Here is a 20,203-nt window from a genome sequence, read left to right as displayed (position 1 = left end):
ACTAAGCACCACAGCACAGGCCTACTTTAGCTTTAAAACTTCGGTAAAGTGATTTACTTTCCTTTTTAATGTTAAATTAATCAATCTTAATCTTGATTTCAGTATTTCACGCATGGATATAGGTATTCGTTCATTTTAGCTTCGTATCTGTTGTTCCCAAAAATCATGTAACCTAATACTGTATTAACTCTTTCCGCTTTAAAACGTCTTTGTTTTCTCGTTTAAATTAAAAAAAAAAAAAAAAAAAGACAAATGGTATGCGTTTTTGACACCTTGGCAAAACACGTTGGGTGGAACCATTCCTAATTTTCGCCACAAGCACATCTCATAAAAACGACCCAGATGGGACTCGAACCCACAATCCCCAGCTCCGGAGGCTGATGCCTTATCCATTAGGCCACTGGGTCACCATATTACGCCGTGGATGGATTTTTGTCTTATAAAGCATGAGCGTTGACCTGCGATTGCCGTTCCTGGGAATGTTTCCCTATTGTGACGAGTATACTGATTTTCGCAAGGTCGGCAGACCCACGGGTTCCTTCTGAATGCGAGAATGGGACTCTGACTCATTTTTACCATTAGATGGCGCCATCCGTATTTAGTGGGTATGACCTTTTCTATTTTCTTGAAAATCGAAGTGATTTATGAATGGTATGGTCACGCTATTGTTATATTTTGATTTTTCACCCTCAACGGATGTAGATAAATTACCACATGCAAAAATTAAGTTAAAATCAATATTTTTTTTCCTGGAAGTTGTTTTGAGCCCGGGTTTGTTGGCACGATTTTAGCATTATAGCCACATAAACGATTAGTATTTTAGTCAGTGTGTAACTTCCTATCGTTTTTTTTGTGTTTTTTTTTTACATATCAACCAGATTTTTTTTCTACGGTTATAGTTTAGAAAATACATGAAATTTGTGTATGCAAGAACCCAAGTTTCATCTGCATCCATCCATCTATCCATTTCCCTCATTCCTCATGTACTGTTGATCCAGATAATATTCCAGATAAAATGATAATGCTTACAAAAAAACTGTATTGCAAACTAAAATTATATTCCTGAACATGAAAAATCAAAATAAAATAGGAATCCCTTTATCATAGAGTCATTCATATTTTGGTATGTTAAGTACAACAATGTGTACTGTTATAAATGATCTCTCATGTTCTTTTTAATTGATATCTTTCCACTGGCAATATTAAATGCTATAAATACTGATTTTGTCCAGAAATTGCAACTTTCTAATCGTGTTGTCGGAGCACTTACAGAGCTGTGAAATGCCGGAAGTGTGAACATAAAGTTATCCATATTACGGCCGAAATATAATTGAAATTTCAAAGTAATATTACTGCCCGGTTTGACCCAGAGTTTCTATATTTACACCACCAAGATTGAGTCCAACTCGCTGACGAACAACGTGACAATGGTTTTATTTTGAAAAGACATACCAGATGCTTCCTTAGCTTGTTGCGCTTTACGAGCCTTGAGTGTGTTGAGCACTCCTCCACTCAGTCATTACGAAGCATCCTGCCCGAGTAGACGCCTGTCCGGATGGAGGACGAACCTTTCACTTGAATTTTTTTTGTTTTTGTTTTTGTTTTTTGTTTTTTTGAGGGGGGAGGGCATCCTTTCACGTTGTTCGCGGCATGCACGATATTTGGGCGTGTTCTGACATTTTTTTTTACCCCCCACGTGAGGATTAACATTTTCAGCCATGCAGTCGTTCGTGACACCGTTGTGGAAATGTCCACGGGCCAGTGATGTGCTATGGTGAGCCAACAAGCTAATAGGACGCTAAGCAGGGGGTTGCTTTGGGAGACACCTTTTGAACGAGTCAACAAATGAATCGTACACGCTGTTAATTTTCAACACGCTGGAAACCAAGGGGGATGTCTAACCAAGGAGTTCGGAGGAATGGCCCAGTAAAGCTGCGGTTGACAGGTAAGCGAATTTAACCCCCCCTTGCCCTCCCCTGTTAGCATGCTACATAGCCCAGCTAACTTCTGCTGGTGGTCAATTGGCGATGTGGTGTGCGTGGCACACACATCTATCTATCTAGCTATCTATTTATCAATCTATCTAGCTGTCTAGCGAGCTATCGTTGTACGTCTTGCAAAGTAAATGTCTCCTCATGAACACGACGCAGACAGTGACCTATGTTCGCTTGACAGCAAACAAACATTCATGGCCTTTCGCCTTATAAAGAATCGAATGAATCAATCATTTGCTTTCTTTACGAGGTCCAGGCATAGACAATTAGAATACACAATTTGAGGCAAAAACACATCATATAAACGTGTGTATTGACTAATGGACGCATAAGATGTACATTTCCTAAAGCAGAGACGTATTTTGTCATTTGAGGGCCCAAGGCAAACTCCACATCCATGAACCGCACTGACAAAAGTTTTAACTTCACCTCAGCACAACGCGATTATTATCTAACAAATGAATCATCTTTTATTGTAATTGATGAGCATATGTATCATCATGTAATATAGTTTACAATTGGGATATTGTTTAATTGTGTATCTGGTTTAGTTTAATCCTTTAACAAGGCAAATACATTTTTGATGGTGACAGCCCTAATACACAGTGTTACTAACGTCTTCATGATGAAAAGTGTCACATATGTAACTTTCAACTTCATCTGTACTTCTCCTGGGCTGTCACTTACAGCAGTGCTACTGTTACTGGCAAGAGCATCTTGGCCTTGCTGTTGTTGGCTACCCACATTTGGTGTCAGAAGAAGATTGAATCCTTTGGTAGTTTTGATAAAACTTTTTATCTCTCGCCTGCTCCCCTTCTCCGCTCCTCTGAGGTAACTCTGCTTCATTTTCATCACAACTTGCTATATGCGGAACATCACGTGACTAACGCGGAACACGGAATAGCTGATTTCCTCTTTATTCTACATATGCTAATGATCATGACTAGGATTGATTTCAGTGCCTTGTAAAAGTATTTGACCCCTTAAGTTTGTATTTTTTTTTTTGCTTAGTTTCCCCATTTTAATGTTTAAGATCAAACAAATGTAAATATCAGACAACTATAACCCAAGTGAGCTTTAAATGCTGTTTTTAAATGGTATTTAATGTGGTTCTGTTGGCTTCATCAAGCCTTGATCTCCAACTCCCACTGGAGCGGTTCACAGCAGAGTGTGAAGCGGCTGGGATGAGAATCAGCACCTCCAAATCTGAGGCCATGGCCATGAATCAGAAAAGGGTGGAGTGCCCTCTCCAGGTCAGGGATGAGATCGTTGCCCAAGTGGAGGAGTTCAAATATCTTGGAGTGTTGTTCATGAGTGAGGGAAGAATGGAACGGGAGATCGACAGGCGGATCGGTGCAGCGTCTGCAGTGATGCTGACTTTGTATCAGTCCGTTGTGGTGAAGAAGGAGCTAAGAAGAAAGGCGAAGCTCTCCATTTACCGGTTGATCTACGTTCCAACCCTCACCTATGGTCACGAGCTGTGGGTCATGACCGAAAGAACAAGATCCCGGATACAAGCGGCCGAAATCAGTTTCCTGCGTAGGGTGTCTGGGCTCTCCCTTAGCAATAAGACGAGACGCTCGGTCATCCGGGAGAGGCTCAGAGTTGAGCCGCTGCTCCTCCACATTGAGAGGAGCCAGAGGATGCCTCGGGATTCCCTCGGAAGAGCTGGAGGATGTGCCTGCGGAGAGGGAAGTCTGGGCTTCCCTACTAAAGCTACTGCCTCCGCGACCTGACCTCGGATAAACGGAAGAAAATTGATGGATGGATGAATTTATTAAGTAAGAAAAACTACTCAGTTACCTGGCCATGTCTGAAAAAGTAATGGCCCCCAAAACCCAATAACAGGTTGGGCCACCCTCAGCATTAACAACTGAAATCAAGCGTTTTCTATAACTGGAAATCTCTGTGGAGATATTTTGGCCCACTATTACTTGTAGAATTGTTTGAATTCAGCAAAAATTGAGGGTTTTTGAGCATGAATGGCCTTCTTAAGGTAATGCCACTGCATTTCAATCAGATTCAAGTCTGGACTTGGACAAGGCAACTCCAAAACCTTCATTTAGTTTTTGATTTAAAGTTGACTTGCTGGTGGGTTTTGGATCGTTATCCTGCTGCAGAACCCAAGTGCGCTTTAGCTTAAGATCACAAAATGATGGCTGAACAGTCCCTTCCAGGATTTTCTGCAAAATTCATGGTTCCATTAATTACAGCAAGTTGTCTAGGTCTTGAAGGAGCCAAGCAGCCCAAGACCACCACACTCCCACCACGTTTGACTGTTAGTTCTTGTTCTTTTTCTGAAATGCAGTGCTATATTTACGCTAGATGTAATGAGACACACAACTTCCAAAAAGCTCAACTTTCGTCTCATCAGTCCATATAATATTCTCCCAAAAAAATCATCCAGATGTTTCTTTTTACAAAAGTAATACAAGCCGGCACTGTATGTCATTTATTTATACAAATATGATATCATGCATGTCAACACGAATGAAGCCCAAAGACTGTCTACAGTTGTCTTTGGTGGCTCTATGGTAACAGCTTGTGTTTAAAAAAAAAAATATATATATATATAAATTATAGACATTTCCCCATTCACTCGAGCGAGGCGGAAGTGCTTTTACCTGATTTGGCAAATGCTGAAGTAGTTTGCGCGTATACCAGACTGCGCCAGCAAGTCTGAATTTAGTTTGCACATGCACATTTAGAAAATGGAATAGCATGAGAAGGGAGAGGGGCTGTCAGAACGATCAGGATAGATTGAGCATTTTGATGTGTTTTTATGCACTTGAATTAAGACTAAAACAATAATTGCTTTAAATGGGGAAAAAATAAATAAATCAGTTTTTATAAGATATTTGGGGGCCCCTGCAAATCTCTGGGCAATTGCCTGTGTTTGCGTCATGGTAAGTTTGCCACTGCTGAAAAACATCATACAAGAGGCAGTTGTGCTAATGTCTCCAGATCTCAGATTGGTACCATGTACAACTTAAATGTTAGACAAATACCGAATAATTTCACTCTTATAGTAATAACCAAACAAATGTGCTAGATTTCTTAGAACGGCCTCTAACTAGCAACGTGACGATATTTGCCAAAAAGGACAGTCTGTCAAAATGCGGAGTTTGGTTGGAATGGCCACTTCAACCTGACTGCAACGCATCAAGAATCTTTGAAAATTGATTGTGTAGCTGGTAATATGAAGTTGTGTTAGGAGGTATTATGTATTTAGATATTGAACGTGTTGTATATAAGTTCAGCATAGCCAGAACATGGAAACGGAAGACATCACGAGTTATACATACAAGCACAAGTAGCATGCAAATACATATATGTACGCTGGGGGCAGGGAGGGGGCATTCGCTCGGGGGTGGTGGTGGTGGGGGGGTTGGGGGGGATCGGCGTCCCATAAAGAAGGGCAAAGGAAGCACCATAGAGAGAGAAGGGCAATGTCCCATGGCAGTAAGTGGAAGGTGCAATAGGATGTGTGTGATTCCGCTATTTTTTTTCCCTTAACAAATTACTACACTGTTTTTCTACATTATATACCAAATATTAGAGCACATTTTTAAGCAATACTCATCTATTAGAAGAACCAAGGGATGAGTTTGGAATCGCAAAACAGTTGACCATCTACGTAGAGTTTGTCCATGACCGGTGAGGCGCGTTTTCCTTGTTGCCGGTAATTCTTCATTAGTGGGTACAAGACTTTGCGTCGCTCGTTGATTTCGCGTGGAAACTGGTCATTCATCCCAAACTGTGTACCCTTCAGCTCGGTCTTTTTGACTTTACAAAGACTTTCTACTGGAAATGTTTGAATTTGGCAATGATTGGACGGGGATGATTCCCTCCTCGCGGTCCTCCTCGTCTGTGTACTCGGTGGAAGGTTATGTTAGCGAGTGTCTCCTTTGGGATTTTCAGCGCTGTCGACATTAAGTTTTTTTTACTTGAGCTTCTGGATTATCAGGTGTACTCTCGGAAATGACGGAAAAGATGAGGTTATCCCGCATGCTTCTTGACTCTAAATCCAGCATAGCTTCTTTGATTTTTTTTGTTTTGTTTTCTTTTCTTTTCTTTCTTGAGAACTTCAACCTCAATTGTCATCACTTTCATGGCTGAATGAAGTTTGGCATTGTCTTCTTTTAGCTCGCTGACTTGTTGGTGCGTGAAATCCAAGATGGTTTTGAGCTCCTTAATCTCCTGCTGTAATAATCTCCTTCTTGTCAATTGTAAAATCTTCAGTGCGAGTGGACAAGTTAGCCTTCCGTCTTTTCAGCTGGTTGCTGCGGTTGTCATGGTGGGATCCGCTAGCTTGCATGACGACGTGATCAAAAGATCTGTCGATGAAATCTTTGAGTGGCTCCACGATGATATTTTGGCGTCAACAGAGATTGGAAAAAAGTAACCAATGATAATCTGCCCCACAATAAGAGGGAAAAAAAGTGGATGAGGAGGTAATTATGTTTCGGGGTTGATAATCTGATTTTGCAGCATAGCCGCCAGAATTTCATCTGGGAAATCACGCTGTCTCTCGTGGTGTCAGAGCATGTCGTGGTGTCGGATCAAGAAAAAAAGAAAATTACCTTTCCGATTTAAATTTCAGTCAGACCTTTTCAGCAAGCTATAACAGCAAACAAAGAGGAGTCTCAATACTAATTCATAATAGACTATGTTTTACGCTAAATAGCACATATTGATCCAGAAGGCCGATACATAATTGTTCGTTCAACTGTATCTAACGAATCATACACATTAGTTAATATATACGCCCCCCTAATATTGACGATCCAGCTTTTATTCACACACTTTTTTCACATCTGACAAATCTGTCAGCTAATTCAACAATTATTATAGGTAGTGATTTAATATAGCACTTAATCCAACCATGGACCACTCCAATAAAAAAAGAAATACCAAACAATCAGTCTTCCCGAATATTAGATGAATATATGCACGATTTTGGACTCGCCGACATATGGAGGATAGAAAATCATACAAACAGGGAATACACTTTATTTTCTTCAGTACACCGCTCCTTCTCTAGAATTGACTATTTTCTTACAAATAACTCAGTTGCTCAAAACAGTACTTCCAAAATACATCCAATAATAATCCGTGATCATGCTACAATTTCTGTCTGCCATAAACTTGAATCAAACATGATACCTTCTCCAACCTGGTGCTTTAATACTTCCCTACTGAAAGATCCAGAGTTCGATATATTTGTAAGGAAGGAATGGAAAAAGTTTCTAGGTATGAATGATTCTACAACTATATCCCCACCCTTACTTTGGGAAACAGGGAAAGCAGTAATTAGAGGGAAAATCATTTCAAACTCTTGCTACAAGAAAAAACAAGAACAAAAATTAGAAAGCGAATTGGAGATGAAAATCAAACAACTTACAACTGAATAAATCCAACGGACCAACTCAGGAACCAACTTTTAATGCATAACAACAACTTGATTGCATATTATTAAAAAGAACAGAGTTCCTACTACAACAGCTAGGATGCACAATAATAAATGAGGAAAGTTTCTCGCAAACCAACTTTAACGTAACAAATAAAAAACACTAATTACAACCATACAAGATTCAAATGGCAAATTTACTCAATCTCCACAGGGTATTAATGATATACAGTGGGGCTAAAAAGTATTTAGTCAGCCACCAATTGTGCAAGTTCTCCACTTAAAAAGATGAGAGGCCTGCAATTTTCATCATTGGTATACCTCACCTATGGAGACTGAGGAAAAAAATGCAGAAAATCATGTCTGATTTTTTAAAAAAAAAAGAATTTTTTTTTTAGCAAATTTTGTGCAAAGTCACTATTTGGTCAATAATTAAAGTTCATCTCAATACGAGGCTTTACACGATCAGGATTTTTTGGGATCGATCAGCGAGTTGAAAAAAACGATAACCGATCCGATCACAAGATGGAAGAATGTGTCTATTTAAATGACCTGCTCATTTACTGAATATACTTGTGTACTTAATTGCTAAAAAAAATTATGTTTACAATAAATAATGTATCTTTGTTCTATCCACTTTTTGTGACATTTTTGTTTGTTGGTGTTCTGTGAGATTTTAAATTGTAAAATATGTTCTTTGGCTCCATTAAGGTTGGAAATCACTGCTCTAGTCAGATCGTGTATTCTAATCAGTCAGGTCAAACCAACATTACATGACAGAAATAATGGTTGCTAACTTACTGTAATTAAATTACTTTATTTTTTAATTAAATTAATTCACCCATACCGAAACTTTAGAGCATGATACGACAGAACGGCGGCATGTTTACGTCCAACCGTTCGTGGTACCACTAGCTTGCTAGGCTACATAACGTTTTGTGGCCTGCTTGCGAGCCGTATCGTATTCAAAGTACGTGAACATACCTCAAGCAAGCCTTAAACGAACGTCCTCTCCTGTCCTGAGCACCGGTGACAACCAAGACACATTTCCCCCCATTTTGTCCTTATAGTACAAAGTCGGCGCGCTCCACTCTTGTTGTCGTCGCCACGGTAATGAGTGTATCCGGTCGCATTTGAGTTGACAAGATAAAGCCCAATGATTGTAAAAAATGGGATGCGGTTGTATCGGAATACAAGATTTTATTGCAGTAGTCTGACATATCGCAATCATGAAAGAGCAAATTTGTCTTGTAGTCTGATCCGGGCATTATGTGTTGTCTGTCTCAGACGTGTTGTCTGTTCCACACCGCTGACATGTAACTTTATTGGCCATCAGATATTTCCAATACGATGTCAAAAGATGCGCAACAAGGCAAAAAATAAACTAACTTTTCAATTCAAATATACTGTGCACGATGGCGACGTGGTGTAAATGTCTTTTGCTGTCATAAAATGCTAAATATCGGCCTATACCGATCACCCCGATAAAATCGGTGTAAAGTCTACTCAATACTTTGTTATATACCCTTTGTTGGCAATGACCGAGGTCAAATGTTTTCTGTAAGTCTTCACAAGGTTTTCACACACTGTTGCTGGTATTTTGGCCCATTCCTCCATGCAGATCTCCTCGAGAGCAGTGATGATTTGGGGCTGTTGCTGGGCAACACAAACTTTCAACTCCTTCCAAAGATTTTCTATGGGTTTGAGATCTGGAGACTGGCTAGGCCACTCCAGGATGTTGAAATGCTTCTTACGAAGCCACACCTTCGTTGCCCGGGCGGTGTGTTTGGGATCATTGTAATGCTGAAAGACCTAGCCAGGTTTCATCTTCAATGCCTTTACTGATGGAAGGAGGTTTTCACTCAAACTCTTACAATACATGGCCCCATTCATTCTTTCCTTTACAAGGATGCAGAAAAACAGCCCCAAAGCTGTTTCTACCCTCATGCTTCACAGTAGGTATGGTGTTCTTTGGCTGCAACTCAGCATTCTTTCTCCTCCAAACACGACAAGGTGAGATTTTACCAAAAAGTTCTATTTTGCAAACTTCAGACGGGCCTGGATATGTACTGGCTTAAGCAGGGTGACTGGAGGATTTGACTCCCTGGCGGCATAGTGTGTTACTGATGGTAGCTTTTGTTACATTGGTTCTTGTGATCATTCTGACCCCACAGGGCCCCCAGATAGAGGGAGATTATTAGTGGTCTTGTATGTCTTCCATTTTCTAATAATTGCTCCCAAAGTTGATTTCTTCACACCAAGCTGCTTACCTATTGCAGATTCAGTCTTCCCAGCCTGGTGCAGGTCTACAATTTTGTTTCTGGTGTCCTTTGGCAGCTCTTTGGTCTTGGCCATAGTGGAGTTTGGAGTTTGACTGTTTGAGGTTGTGGACAGGTGTCTTTTATACTGATGAGGAGTTCAAACAGGTGCCATTAATACAGGCAAGGAGTGGTGGACAGAGGAGACTCTTATTAAAGAAGTAGTTACAGTCTGAGTCATAAATTTTGCTTGTTTGTAGGTGACCAAATACTTACTTTCCACCATAATTTTCTAATAAATTCTTTAAAAATCAGATGTGATTTTTCTGTTTTTATTTGTATTTATTTTTTCTCGTTTTGTCTCTTATAGGTGAGGTATACGTATGCTGAAAATTACAGGCCTCTCTCATCTTTTTTAGTGGGAGAACTTGCACAATTGGTGACTGACTAAATACTTTTTTGTCCTCACTGTAGTCTACAACTAAATAGCTACAGCTCAATAAATGGCTCAATAACTCAATAGCTTACAGTCCCCTCCAAAAGTATTGAAACGACAAGGTCAGTTCCTTTGTTTTTCCTTGTATACTGAATAGGGTGGGGCATTGTTTGAATTTGAGCGATTCCGGTTCTGGTTCCTTGTTTCGATTTGGTTCCAAACGATTCTCGATTCCGATTCTTTTAGGGGGCTGGGTCAAAAAAGTTAACTTGACTTCCTGTTTCATGCTTGTAGTTTTATTTTGAAGGGTATGCACCGAAACTCGGCATTTTGGCATGAAAAACAACTTCACACGATCCTGTGGGGTGTGCTTCGGGAGTATGGGGTACCGAACCCCCTGATGCGGGCTGTTTGGTTCCTGTACGACCGGAGTCAGAGTTTGGTCCGCATATCCGACAGTCTGACTTGTTTCCGGTGAGGGTTGGACTCCGCCAAGGCTGCCCTTTGTCACCGATTCTATTCAGAACTTTTATGGACAGAATTTCTAGGCTTAGCCGAGACCTAGAGGGGGTCTGATTTGGTGGCCTCAGTATTGCATTTCTGCTTTTTGCAGATGATGTGGTTCTGTTGGCCGTGACTTCCAACTCTCACTGGAGCAGTTCGCAGCTGAGTGTGAAGCGGCTGGGATGAGAATCAGCACCTCCAAATCTGAGACCATGGTCCTCAGTCAGAAAAGGGTGGCGTGCTGTCTCCGGGTCGGGGATGAGATCCTGCCCCAAGTGGAGGAGTTCAAATATATTGGAGTGTTGTTCACGAGTGACGAAAGAATGGAACGGGAGATCAACAGGCGGATCGGTGCAGCGTCTGCAGTGATGCAGACTTTGTATCCATCCGTTGTGGTAAAGAAGGAGCTAAGCCAAAAGGCGAAGCTCTCGATTTACCGGTCGATCTATGTTCCTACCCTCACCTCTGTGGGTCGTGACCGAAAGAACAAGATCCCGTATACAAGCAGCCGAAATGAGTTTCCTCCGCAGGGTGTCCGGGCTCTCCCTTAGAAATAGGGTGAGAAGCTCGGCCATCCGGGAGGATCTCAGAGTAGAGCCGCTGCTTCTCCACATTGAGAGGGGCCAAATGAGGTGGCTGGGGCATCTGATACGGATTCCTCCCGGACGCCTCCCTGGTGATGAGTTCCGGGCACGTCCCACCGGGAGGAGACCCCGGGGACGACCCAGGACATGCTGGAGAGACTACATCCTTCGGCTGGCCTGGGAACGCCTCGGGATCCCCCCCGGAAGAGCTGGATGAAGTGGCTGGGGAGAGGGAAGTCTGGGCGTCCCTGCTAAAGCTACTGCCCCCGCGACCCGACCTCGGATAAGCGGTAGAAAATGGATGGGTGGATGAATGGAAGTTCTCATTCCATGTATTTATTTATTAAAAAAAACAGTTTTTTTATTTTTAGAAAATTCCACAAAGGTGGTGGCTACTTGTCATGTTGCTACTTCCACTAGTCCAGTGTTTGCTGACCTTTATTGACTCAACGCACTTATATTCCATTCGAAAAATCGTATAAAAATGTCACAAGTATACCCAGTGGTACTTTGACTTTCAAGCTTACTTTGTTCCGTCACCAAGCTCTAACCTCAATTTACTCGTACATCAAATTAATTTTCCCAATTGAAATTAATTAAAATGTCATCAATCCGGTCCATCCGCCAAAAACCACAATTACTGTAATTTCTTGTGTATAATGCGCACCCCCAAAGTTGAGCTAAAAATTCTGGAAAACCCTTCTACCTATGTATAATGCATTTTTACAATGCCTGATTTTGCTTCTACCCATATGATCAAAACATGAAGTATTAACTGCATTTTGTTAATTTTTTCAAAGAATTATTCTGAAGTTAAGCACTTGATTTGAATACGTAATACTTTTTTAATTTACTTGCTGTTATTGTGAAATTCACAGCCCTACTTTTATTTAGTAAATTAGAAAACACACAGTTGTGCTCATATGTTTGATTACCCAGGCAGAATTTGTAAGATGGGGACAATTATTTAAAGAAAACATGAAGGGCCAGGCGAAACACATTTAATTTTATTTTAAGGAGATTCAAATGAAACTGTTGAGCATTTCAGAAAAGCATTATCATTCAACAAAACATAACCATAAAGAAATTAATGATGGTTGTTGTTCAGTCATCAGTCGTATTTATAAAAAAAATAAAAATTCACAAATTCTGCCAGGGTGTGTAAACATATGAGCACAACTGTACATGTATGCAGTCATACGCACCCCTGTCATATTGGAATGAAAATGTAGGCTACACCTTTTTCATAACCTCTAAGTGGCGGTGGTATATTAGAATGAAAGTGTACACCTTTCTCATAACCTCTAGGTGGCGGTGGCATATTGGAATGAAAGTGTACAGTGTTTTCATAACCTCTAGATGGCGGCATACATTTATAAAATGTGAAAGTTTTTTTTTCCATTTTCCCCTACACCTATGTATAATGTGCACTATTGATTTTTGACAAAATTGTTTTGGGGGAAATGTGCATTATACACAAGAAATTACAGTAACCTTTTGTGTTTTTAATAAAAAACAAAATATGTCATTATTGTTTAACAGCATCCATCCATGCATTTTCTGTCGCGGGTGTGCTGGAGCCTATCCCAGCTATCTTCGGGCGAGAGGCGGGGTACACCCTGAACTGGTCGCCAGCCAATCGGAGGGCACATAAAAACAAACAGCCATTCACATTACAGTACCTTAATTGCACTTTTTTCCCCACTTCATCTGAGTAACTGCGTATCTTGTATCTGCTCATAGCTCAAATTTTGTCTCGCAACTCAAAGCAAAAAAATCGACCAAGAGATGGCTCATAACTTGTAAGTTGGGGCACATGCAAGTCAAGGTACCACTTACGGAAATAATGATGAGCTCGCTCAAATTGCTAACTAATTTGCTTGCTCAGTGTGAAATCTGGGCCTGCTTAGTCAAACAATTATTATTCTGTTGTATGAATGGCAACAGGTGGATAGACAGCTTGAATGTACAGTACTTTCCGTCCCATCTAGTGGAAGAGCATTTAATTGTTCTGGTTTTCAATATATGTTGCTGACATGGATAGATGAACAAAAATATATTATTTGTGGTAAGTAATAACTCTGAAGTAAAATTTTATAATTTACACGGACACTAATATGCTGCAGCAGACTGGTTGGGAATGATTGCATTAGTCATTCTTAGTTTATGATGTTTCGATAGGCTAGTTTTACTATAAATTGATCACAAGTGTGCTATATAGAGTGGAGTGCAATACGGTCGGAACAAAGACAACTTTACACCATCCGTATGCATTAAACTTGGTCCCAGCAAATATTTGGACAGCTAGGAATTACATCGTCACCTCTCATATTAAGAAACCGAAGGCAGGTGGATTCATCAACTAATCACTCTGTTAGTCTCTCCAAGCAAAAATTTTGAATCAAATCCTGCATTTGAACGCATTTGGTTGCCTACCAAATGTTGTGGCCAACGTGTATGTGGTGGTGTGACAGAGAGATGTTGCTGTTGCCATCTGTATTATCTGGGTTCCCACTCATTCTGTCTAGCATTGGATCCCTCAGCTTAGCATGTGTGATGATAAATGTTGCCTGTACGCCACATGGATGACATGTCCCCATGATTTACTGCTTCTCACCCCCTTGCATTACAGCAAGGTGGAGTAATAAGATCTACAGACTTTAAGGCTGTTCTTTCTTTGAGCTGGACTTTTTTTCCCTGCTCCATATGGGAAATGGTTTTAAATGGGTCGCAGTGGTCTTAAGACGGAATTCCAGGAATGTGAAACCTCAGAGAGGAAATGTGAGTCTTGCCGATCATAGACATATCCTCTGTCTGTCTTTCACTTGAAAGGATGTCTGTGTAGACCCCTTTTTTCATTCAGATCCTGCAGAATTGCTGTGCAGTTAAACAAGATACGCCATTTATCCGCCTTTGCCTTTTATGCAGGACCTGGGAAAACGGGTCTTGTAGCAACTACATGCGCATTCATACAGTGACACAGCATCCTGCAATCAAATAATTAGACACGACGTCTGCACCGGACACACAAAATACTGGGGGATACATGAGTATCACTTGTTGTAGTCCAGCATTCAGGACCCTTACACATATGTGGCGTCCTGCCTCTTTTATGGCTCTTTCCCCTTTTACAGTGCCTTTTTTCCATAATTTTTCCACCTTGTTGTTCTATATGAACTACAACCACACACATGTTTTGACCAACGGGCATAAAGTTGAATAAAAGCAAATTATTAAAAATACAACTCACCATTATGCTGAATGCACTGTTCACTGGAGTGGGAGCCCTGCACATTTATTTCTCTTCACCAAGCTAGCAATCATCTTGCATGTTCCATCGCATAGTGTTGTAAGATGGGGACATCAAATATAAGCATTTCTGTTTCACTGTTTCTATTTCACTTCTGCTTTTATTGTATTTGGAGATAAACCTGCATATTTTGCAAGTGACGACTGTTCTCATTTTTGTTAATATTTCCACACGCTTGTAGCATGGTACAGCCGTATGCCATACTGCAAGTGTTGTAATGTTGGTGGGTGTTGTAGTATGACTATGGTAAAGGTCTGCCATATTATTGGACATAATGAAGATTGAGCTTTACTTCGCGCGCCTGCCCTAGTTCTTCATCGCCAGCCAGTATTTTAAGACAAGCGGCAGTCAGAATAGCCGATGCTAGCAACACTAACCGCTGTTCTCATTCACAACCAACTTATTTTCGTACTCTCTCAGACACATGCAGACTGTGTCGTCTTGTTGGCCAGACATTTTGCTGCTCCACAGGGAGTTATAGTCCAGCAATGGCAGCAGACGAGCGAGTGGAACATACGCCAAAAACACCTGATAAAAAGCGATGAGTCGACTTTATTATTTGGCGCAGGCAGCTTAAAACATACGGGAGCATGCATGCACGCTAAAAAAAATTTTTTAAAAAGGCAGCGGGAGCAAAACTGATTTCGGTTGTACATTATTGAATTTTGATCAATCCTCATCCACAAATCCATCAAAGTCCTCATCTTCTGTATCTGAAATGAACAGCTGGGCAAGTTCACAATCAAACACGCCAGGTTCGAGTCAGTCTCGTTGCCGTGCGAAAGCTTGAACAACAGTGCAAGCAGACACGTTAGCCCAGCATCCACAATCCATTCACAAATTGTGGCGTAACTCGCCCAGCGCTGCCTCCTAGTCTTAGTCAAGCTGTGTTCGCCATCTGTCATGCATGGCTCCCACGCCGCTCACTTCACTTTGAACGCTCTGTTTACAAGCATGTCCAGCGGTTCGTCAAGCCTCCCGGAATGATGGCAAGCCCCCAGTTATTGCACTCAGTCGAATGGTGACTTGAGACGCTTCTCCCGGCTGTTCTTTGCTCATTAATCCATTGCTCGAGTTGGTATTCCAACTCTGGTCACCTCGCCTTGTTTCGGAGTTTTCTTTTTCTTTTTTTCCCCTCGGAAACTCAGCTTCGTCTTCTTGACTTGGCGAAGCTCGTTTTACTGCTTCCGCCACTTGCGAACCATGGATTTGTTGATCTTGAATTCTCTCGCGGCTGCTCGATTCCCATGTTCCTCCGCGTAACTGATAGCTTGCAGTTTAAACTGTGCTTTGTAAGCGTGTCTCTTTGTAGGTGACATTTTCGGGAGTCCTTTACCAAACCGATGTTGTTTTGCACAATGCACACCCCAGAAATGCTCCCAGTCAGTCAAGCGGTAAAAAAAAAAAAAAAAAACACCCCGGTGTGGGGGCGTGGCTTTAGCGTCCTCCTTCACGCACCCTTCCCTGTCCTCAGCCACGCTTTTCCTCTGTGTAAGCAGCGTGTCGGCAGGAAATGCTAAAAAAAGAAGAAGGAAAAAAAGAAAAAACGTCAAGCGGAGCGCTCATCACACGACATTTATAGATGTTGGATCTCGGTGCTCACATAAGGCGCGCGGCAATATAAGGCGCCCCGTCCATTTTGGAGAAAATTTAAGACTTTTAAGTGCGCCTTATGGTCGTAAAAATACGGTAATCAGTTCAACCTCTGCTATACAGTACAGTTTACTGCTTTGGTACGGCTTGGCGCCAGCCGCTGGCCACCTGGGTCTTGCTTGCAAGCTTAAAGCCTGGAAAAATACTTTTTTTTTTTTTTTTTTTTGATCATGTGCATTTTTGATTGCCTGTTAGATATGCAATGTTTCAACGCTGTTCACCAGAGATGTACATTTTTAATTGCAACAAAACCAGTGGCTGACTGTTGGCCACTCATGAAAACTAAATGCCGAGCCCCGCACACTGCACAACAGTTTAGTCGGTTTTGGCCACGTAGCTTGGTGTGCGGTGGGCCTGATGTAGTATCAAAGCCGTAAACGCATCTTTGTATCAGGCTAAACCATAATGGTAGCACAAAAGTGTGAATTTAAACATTCAATTTTCCTGCCCTGTTCTGTTGAAAGGAGTTGTCATTTTTATGTCACACCACCGACACTGATGCCATCACATATCAAATTGTCTGATTATGGAATGCGGGGTCGCTGCTTGATCAACATAGACACAGTTGCGTCAATATCCCGTACGGCAAGGTTTTGTATAAAAGGAAAAGGCAGATAATTAACAGATCTTCTCTTACAGTTCTGATACACTCATGCCCATGGAATTCATAATAATGCCTCTGCCTCCTATTGTTGTTGGGAGCAGTTAATTTTACGAGTGCGCCACCCAAATAAAGGTAATGTTTATATATCACTAACCTTAAGGTGTTTGTGTAAAATTACAAAAATGTATTGATTTACATCAGATCAGCATTATCAGACAGATCTTTTATAGACAAGTCCATTGAGGTATAATTTTCCTGTAATAAAAGGTAAGAAAGTTATGAATCTGTAAAACCAGTGAAAGTGCAGCAATTTCTGGCCAACGCTCAAGATTTTAGGTATGGCCTTTTTGTAAAATCTGAGTTTCAAACTCCCATTACTGTATTTCCAAAAGGTTGGTATCATTGGAAAGCTTCCTAAAGACAGAAAAAGACAGCATATAATAATTGTTTAACTTTTTTAATTAATTAATTCCAAAGTTAAATTGGAAAATTTGGCACTCAAAACATGCGCAGAAAAACAAAAGAGTCGAGAATGAACTCACACTCCATAAGTTGTCAAACTAAATGATAAGAAATGAATATAGCACAGTTAAGAGACATCTGTAGTTGATAAAATCCATGAAATTAGTGTTGGAAGCAGGGTTATAATAGTTTTTGATTTCCAATTATAGTTACTTTTCATTTTGTTTTTATTAGATTTAATTTTTTTCAAAATTGATTTGTTTTAATGTAGTTTTTATTAGTTTCAGTATTGGTTTTAGTTTTTTTATTTGGGGTATTTGTCAATTGTGAGATTGAAAAAGTACTTTTTATTTATAATTCATTTAAAAAAAGAATTATTGGCTTTCTAATAGATGAACAACCATCCACAAATCAAATACAGGTATTTGCATGATTAAAAGCATTAAAAAAACAGCTTATCAATATTTAAAACAAAGAGGAAAAAAATAAATAAAATAAAAATACAATTAACACCGCGTACAGTGCAAGAAATATCATTTAAAAGTGGAAATGCTCTAAAAAGCATTCCATTTGTGTGCATCATAATAGCTAAATGCTGCCTCACCAAGTTTGCTTTGGACTCTGTGCTCCACTATTTGACCTTAGCCTGTCGATATAAGCGCCCTACTGGGTTTATATCCCATTAGCATTTCATTCATGTATTCAGGACCTAAACCGTTTAGTGATTTATAGACCAGGAGCAGAACTTTAAAATCTATTCTAAAGCTGACTGGAAGCCAGTGTAAAGACTTTAGAATTGGAGTAATATGCTCTGACATCTTTGTTCTGGTCAGAACCCGAGCTGCAGCATTCTGAATGAACTGCAGCTGTTTAATGCTCTTTTTAGGGAGTCCAGTCAGAAGACCATTACAATAGTTAAGTCTACTTGAGATAAAAACATGGATGAGCTTCTCCTGGTCTGCTTGACAAGGAGCACTGCCTTCACTCTGGATATGTTCTTCAGATGGTAGAAGGCAGTTTTAGTAATTGCTTTGATATGACTGTTAAAAGTCAGGTCAGAATCTATCAGAACACCAAGGTTTCGGACTTGGTCTTTGGTTTTTAAAGCGAGCGACTCCAGGTATTTACTAATAGCAAACCTCTTTTCTTTATTGCCCAAAACAATTATCTGAGTTTTGTTGTGGTTTAATTGAAGAAACATTTGGCTCATCCAGATATTTATCTGTTTTAGACAGTGACACAACACCTCAATTGAACTGTAGTCATCTGGAGACACTGCTAGATATAACTGTGTGTCATCTGCATAGCTATGATAGTCAACATTAAAGTTCTGAAGAATTTGACCCAAGGGTAGCATATACAGGCTGAGCAGGAGGGGTCCAAGAACTGACCCTTACGGGGCCCCATAGGTCATTGTGATTCGATGAGATTGAACGCTTCCAATGGCTACAAAATAATTCCTTTCCTCCAGGTAGAACCTGAACCATTTAAGGACTGTTCCATTTAGTCCTACCCACGTTTCCAACCTGTTCAGCAGTATATTATGATCTACCGTATCAAAAGCCGCACTGAGGTCCAACAAGACCAGAATTGCCAGACCAGAATAAACAAAGCATTCCAGCTCTTGTCACAATTATATACATATTTTGATTAATTTTCATTTGAATGCAAAATTATGATTCGGGATTCTATTTTAACTGGAATTCACTAGTCAATCCAAATCCCTACACATTTGTTCATAGCAATTGTAAAAATGAACTGTGTACTCTCCCTTATCTTTGACAAGTGACAGACGTTGGGGGATTATTTCTTTTGCTTGGGAAGTCAGTTGCTTCAGAATAAGAAATGCTCATTTTGCGTTGTAAATTACATTATTTTATTGTTCACAACATAGCCTTATTGTACTGAGTAGCCAGGACAATGATGTGTGTCTCACTTTTTTGCATCACTAAGTTGAATTTGCAGTTTTCTGGTCGTCATCACATTTTCCCCATTTGCCGTCATTGGTACGCTTGTGTCAGTGGTTCCCAACCCGGGTACTGTGGCATATTATTGTGCCTTGAGAGAGGCTGCGGAATAATATCCAATTTCATTACATTTGTCCAAAAATAGTATATTTTCACTACAAATAATTAGTCAATCTATGCAAGTGACGAATACTGACGGACATAACAATTAAATGCTCTTCCACTAGATGGTAGAAGTATATACAGTAATTAACCTGTAAATCCACTTTTTGTGTACCGGTAATTTTTGTTTGGTGGTGTGCTTTGCCATTTAAATTTAAAAAAAAAAAAAAATGAAATATGTGCCTTGGTTCCTAATAAGGTTAGGAAACACTCTCTAATGTGATGGCATCACACACAAACATGAAAAAGTAAAATGCACTTGTGGTGGGCTCACTAAGCTGAAGTCTTATATGTAGAAGTGAGATTTCCTCACGGTCGCTTGATCGCTCACAATGGTCATTTGAAATTTTGGGTTTTGTTCAACTATTTTTTTCCCCAAACTGCCAACTGCTGGGGCGTTCAACTGAAGATTTTCCACAGTGATTATATTATAAGCATTTGACATGGCCCAGGACAACTCTCAAAGGGGTCTGAGAAATGTAGCCGTTGAGTGAGTTGACACCTCCACTTGGAGCATCACACATGCTGAAGAATGCCTGTGAATATTATTCATCCAGGTCTTTCATTCTCAGGGCATTGAATCAATCGCAACTTGTTGCCTCTCATCTGAGGAGGCCTCACCAGTTCATGCAACGAGGCTTAGGAAAGCACTGAAACTTCCCCATCCAATTCCAGCTTTCATCTGAAATATTTAACTACAACAAGGGATGGGTATCGAGAATCTGTGAGAATCGGTTCCAGAGTTAATGATACCTTGGAATCGTTAGCTGAATTTTCTAGTGATTTCCATATCGATTCTATTTGAATTGATGTCATTCCGCATTTTGCGCACCGTACGCATCGCATGGATCATCTGGCA

General features: G+C 40.5%; 1 protein-coding gene and 1 non-coding gene across 5 annotated transcripts in view; one reads left to right on the top strand and one right to left on the bottom strand.

The window, feature by feature from the left end:
- Positions 1-334: 334 nt before the first annotated feature.
- Positions 335-407, bottom strand: trnar-ccg (transfer RNA arginine (anticodon CCG)). Its single transcript has one exon. It is a non-coding gene; the product is annotated as a tRNA-Arg (tRNA).
- Positions 408-1,528: 1,121 nt separating this feature from the next.
- The window catches only part of LOC133477524 (E3 ubiquitin-protein ligase SMURF2-like), a 99,577-nt gene continuing 80,902 nt past the window's right edge, over positions 1,529-20,203 (top strand). For all 4 annotated transcript variants that reach the window (XM_061772360.1, XM_061772358.1, XM_061772357.1 and 1 more), the window contains exon 1: positions 1,529-1,945. In XM_061772360.1, coding sequence (XP_061628344.1) covers positions 1,894-1,945 — 52 coding nt within the window. In that variant the 5' untranslated portion in view covers positions 1,529-1,893. The remainder of the gene's footprint in view (positions 1,946-20,203) is intronic.

The sequence above is a fragment of the Phyllopteryx taeniolatus genome, chromosome 4 (genome assembly GCF_024500385.1).
Source record: "Phyllopteryx taeniolatus isolate TA_2022b chromosome 4, UOR_Ptae_1.2, whole genome shotgun sequence".
Classification (NCBI taxonomy): Eukaryota; Metazoa; Chordata; class Actinopteri; order Syngnathiformes; family Syngnathidae; genus Phyllopteryx; species Phyllopteryx taeniolatus.
The sequence above is the reverse complement of the archived record's forward strand: the minus strand, read 5'-3'. Positions and strand labels throughout refer to the sequence as shown.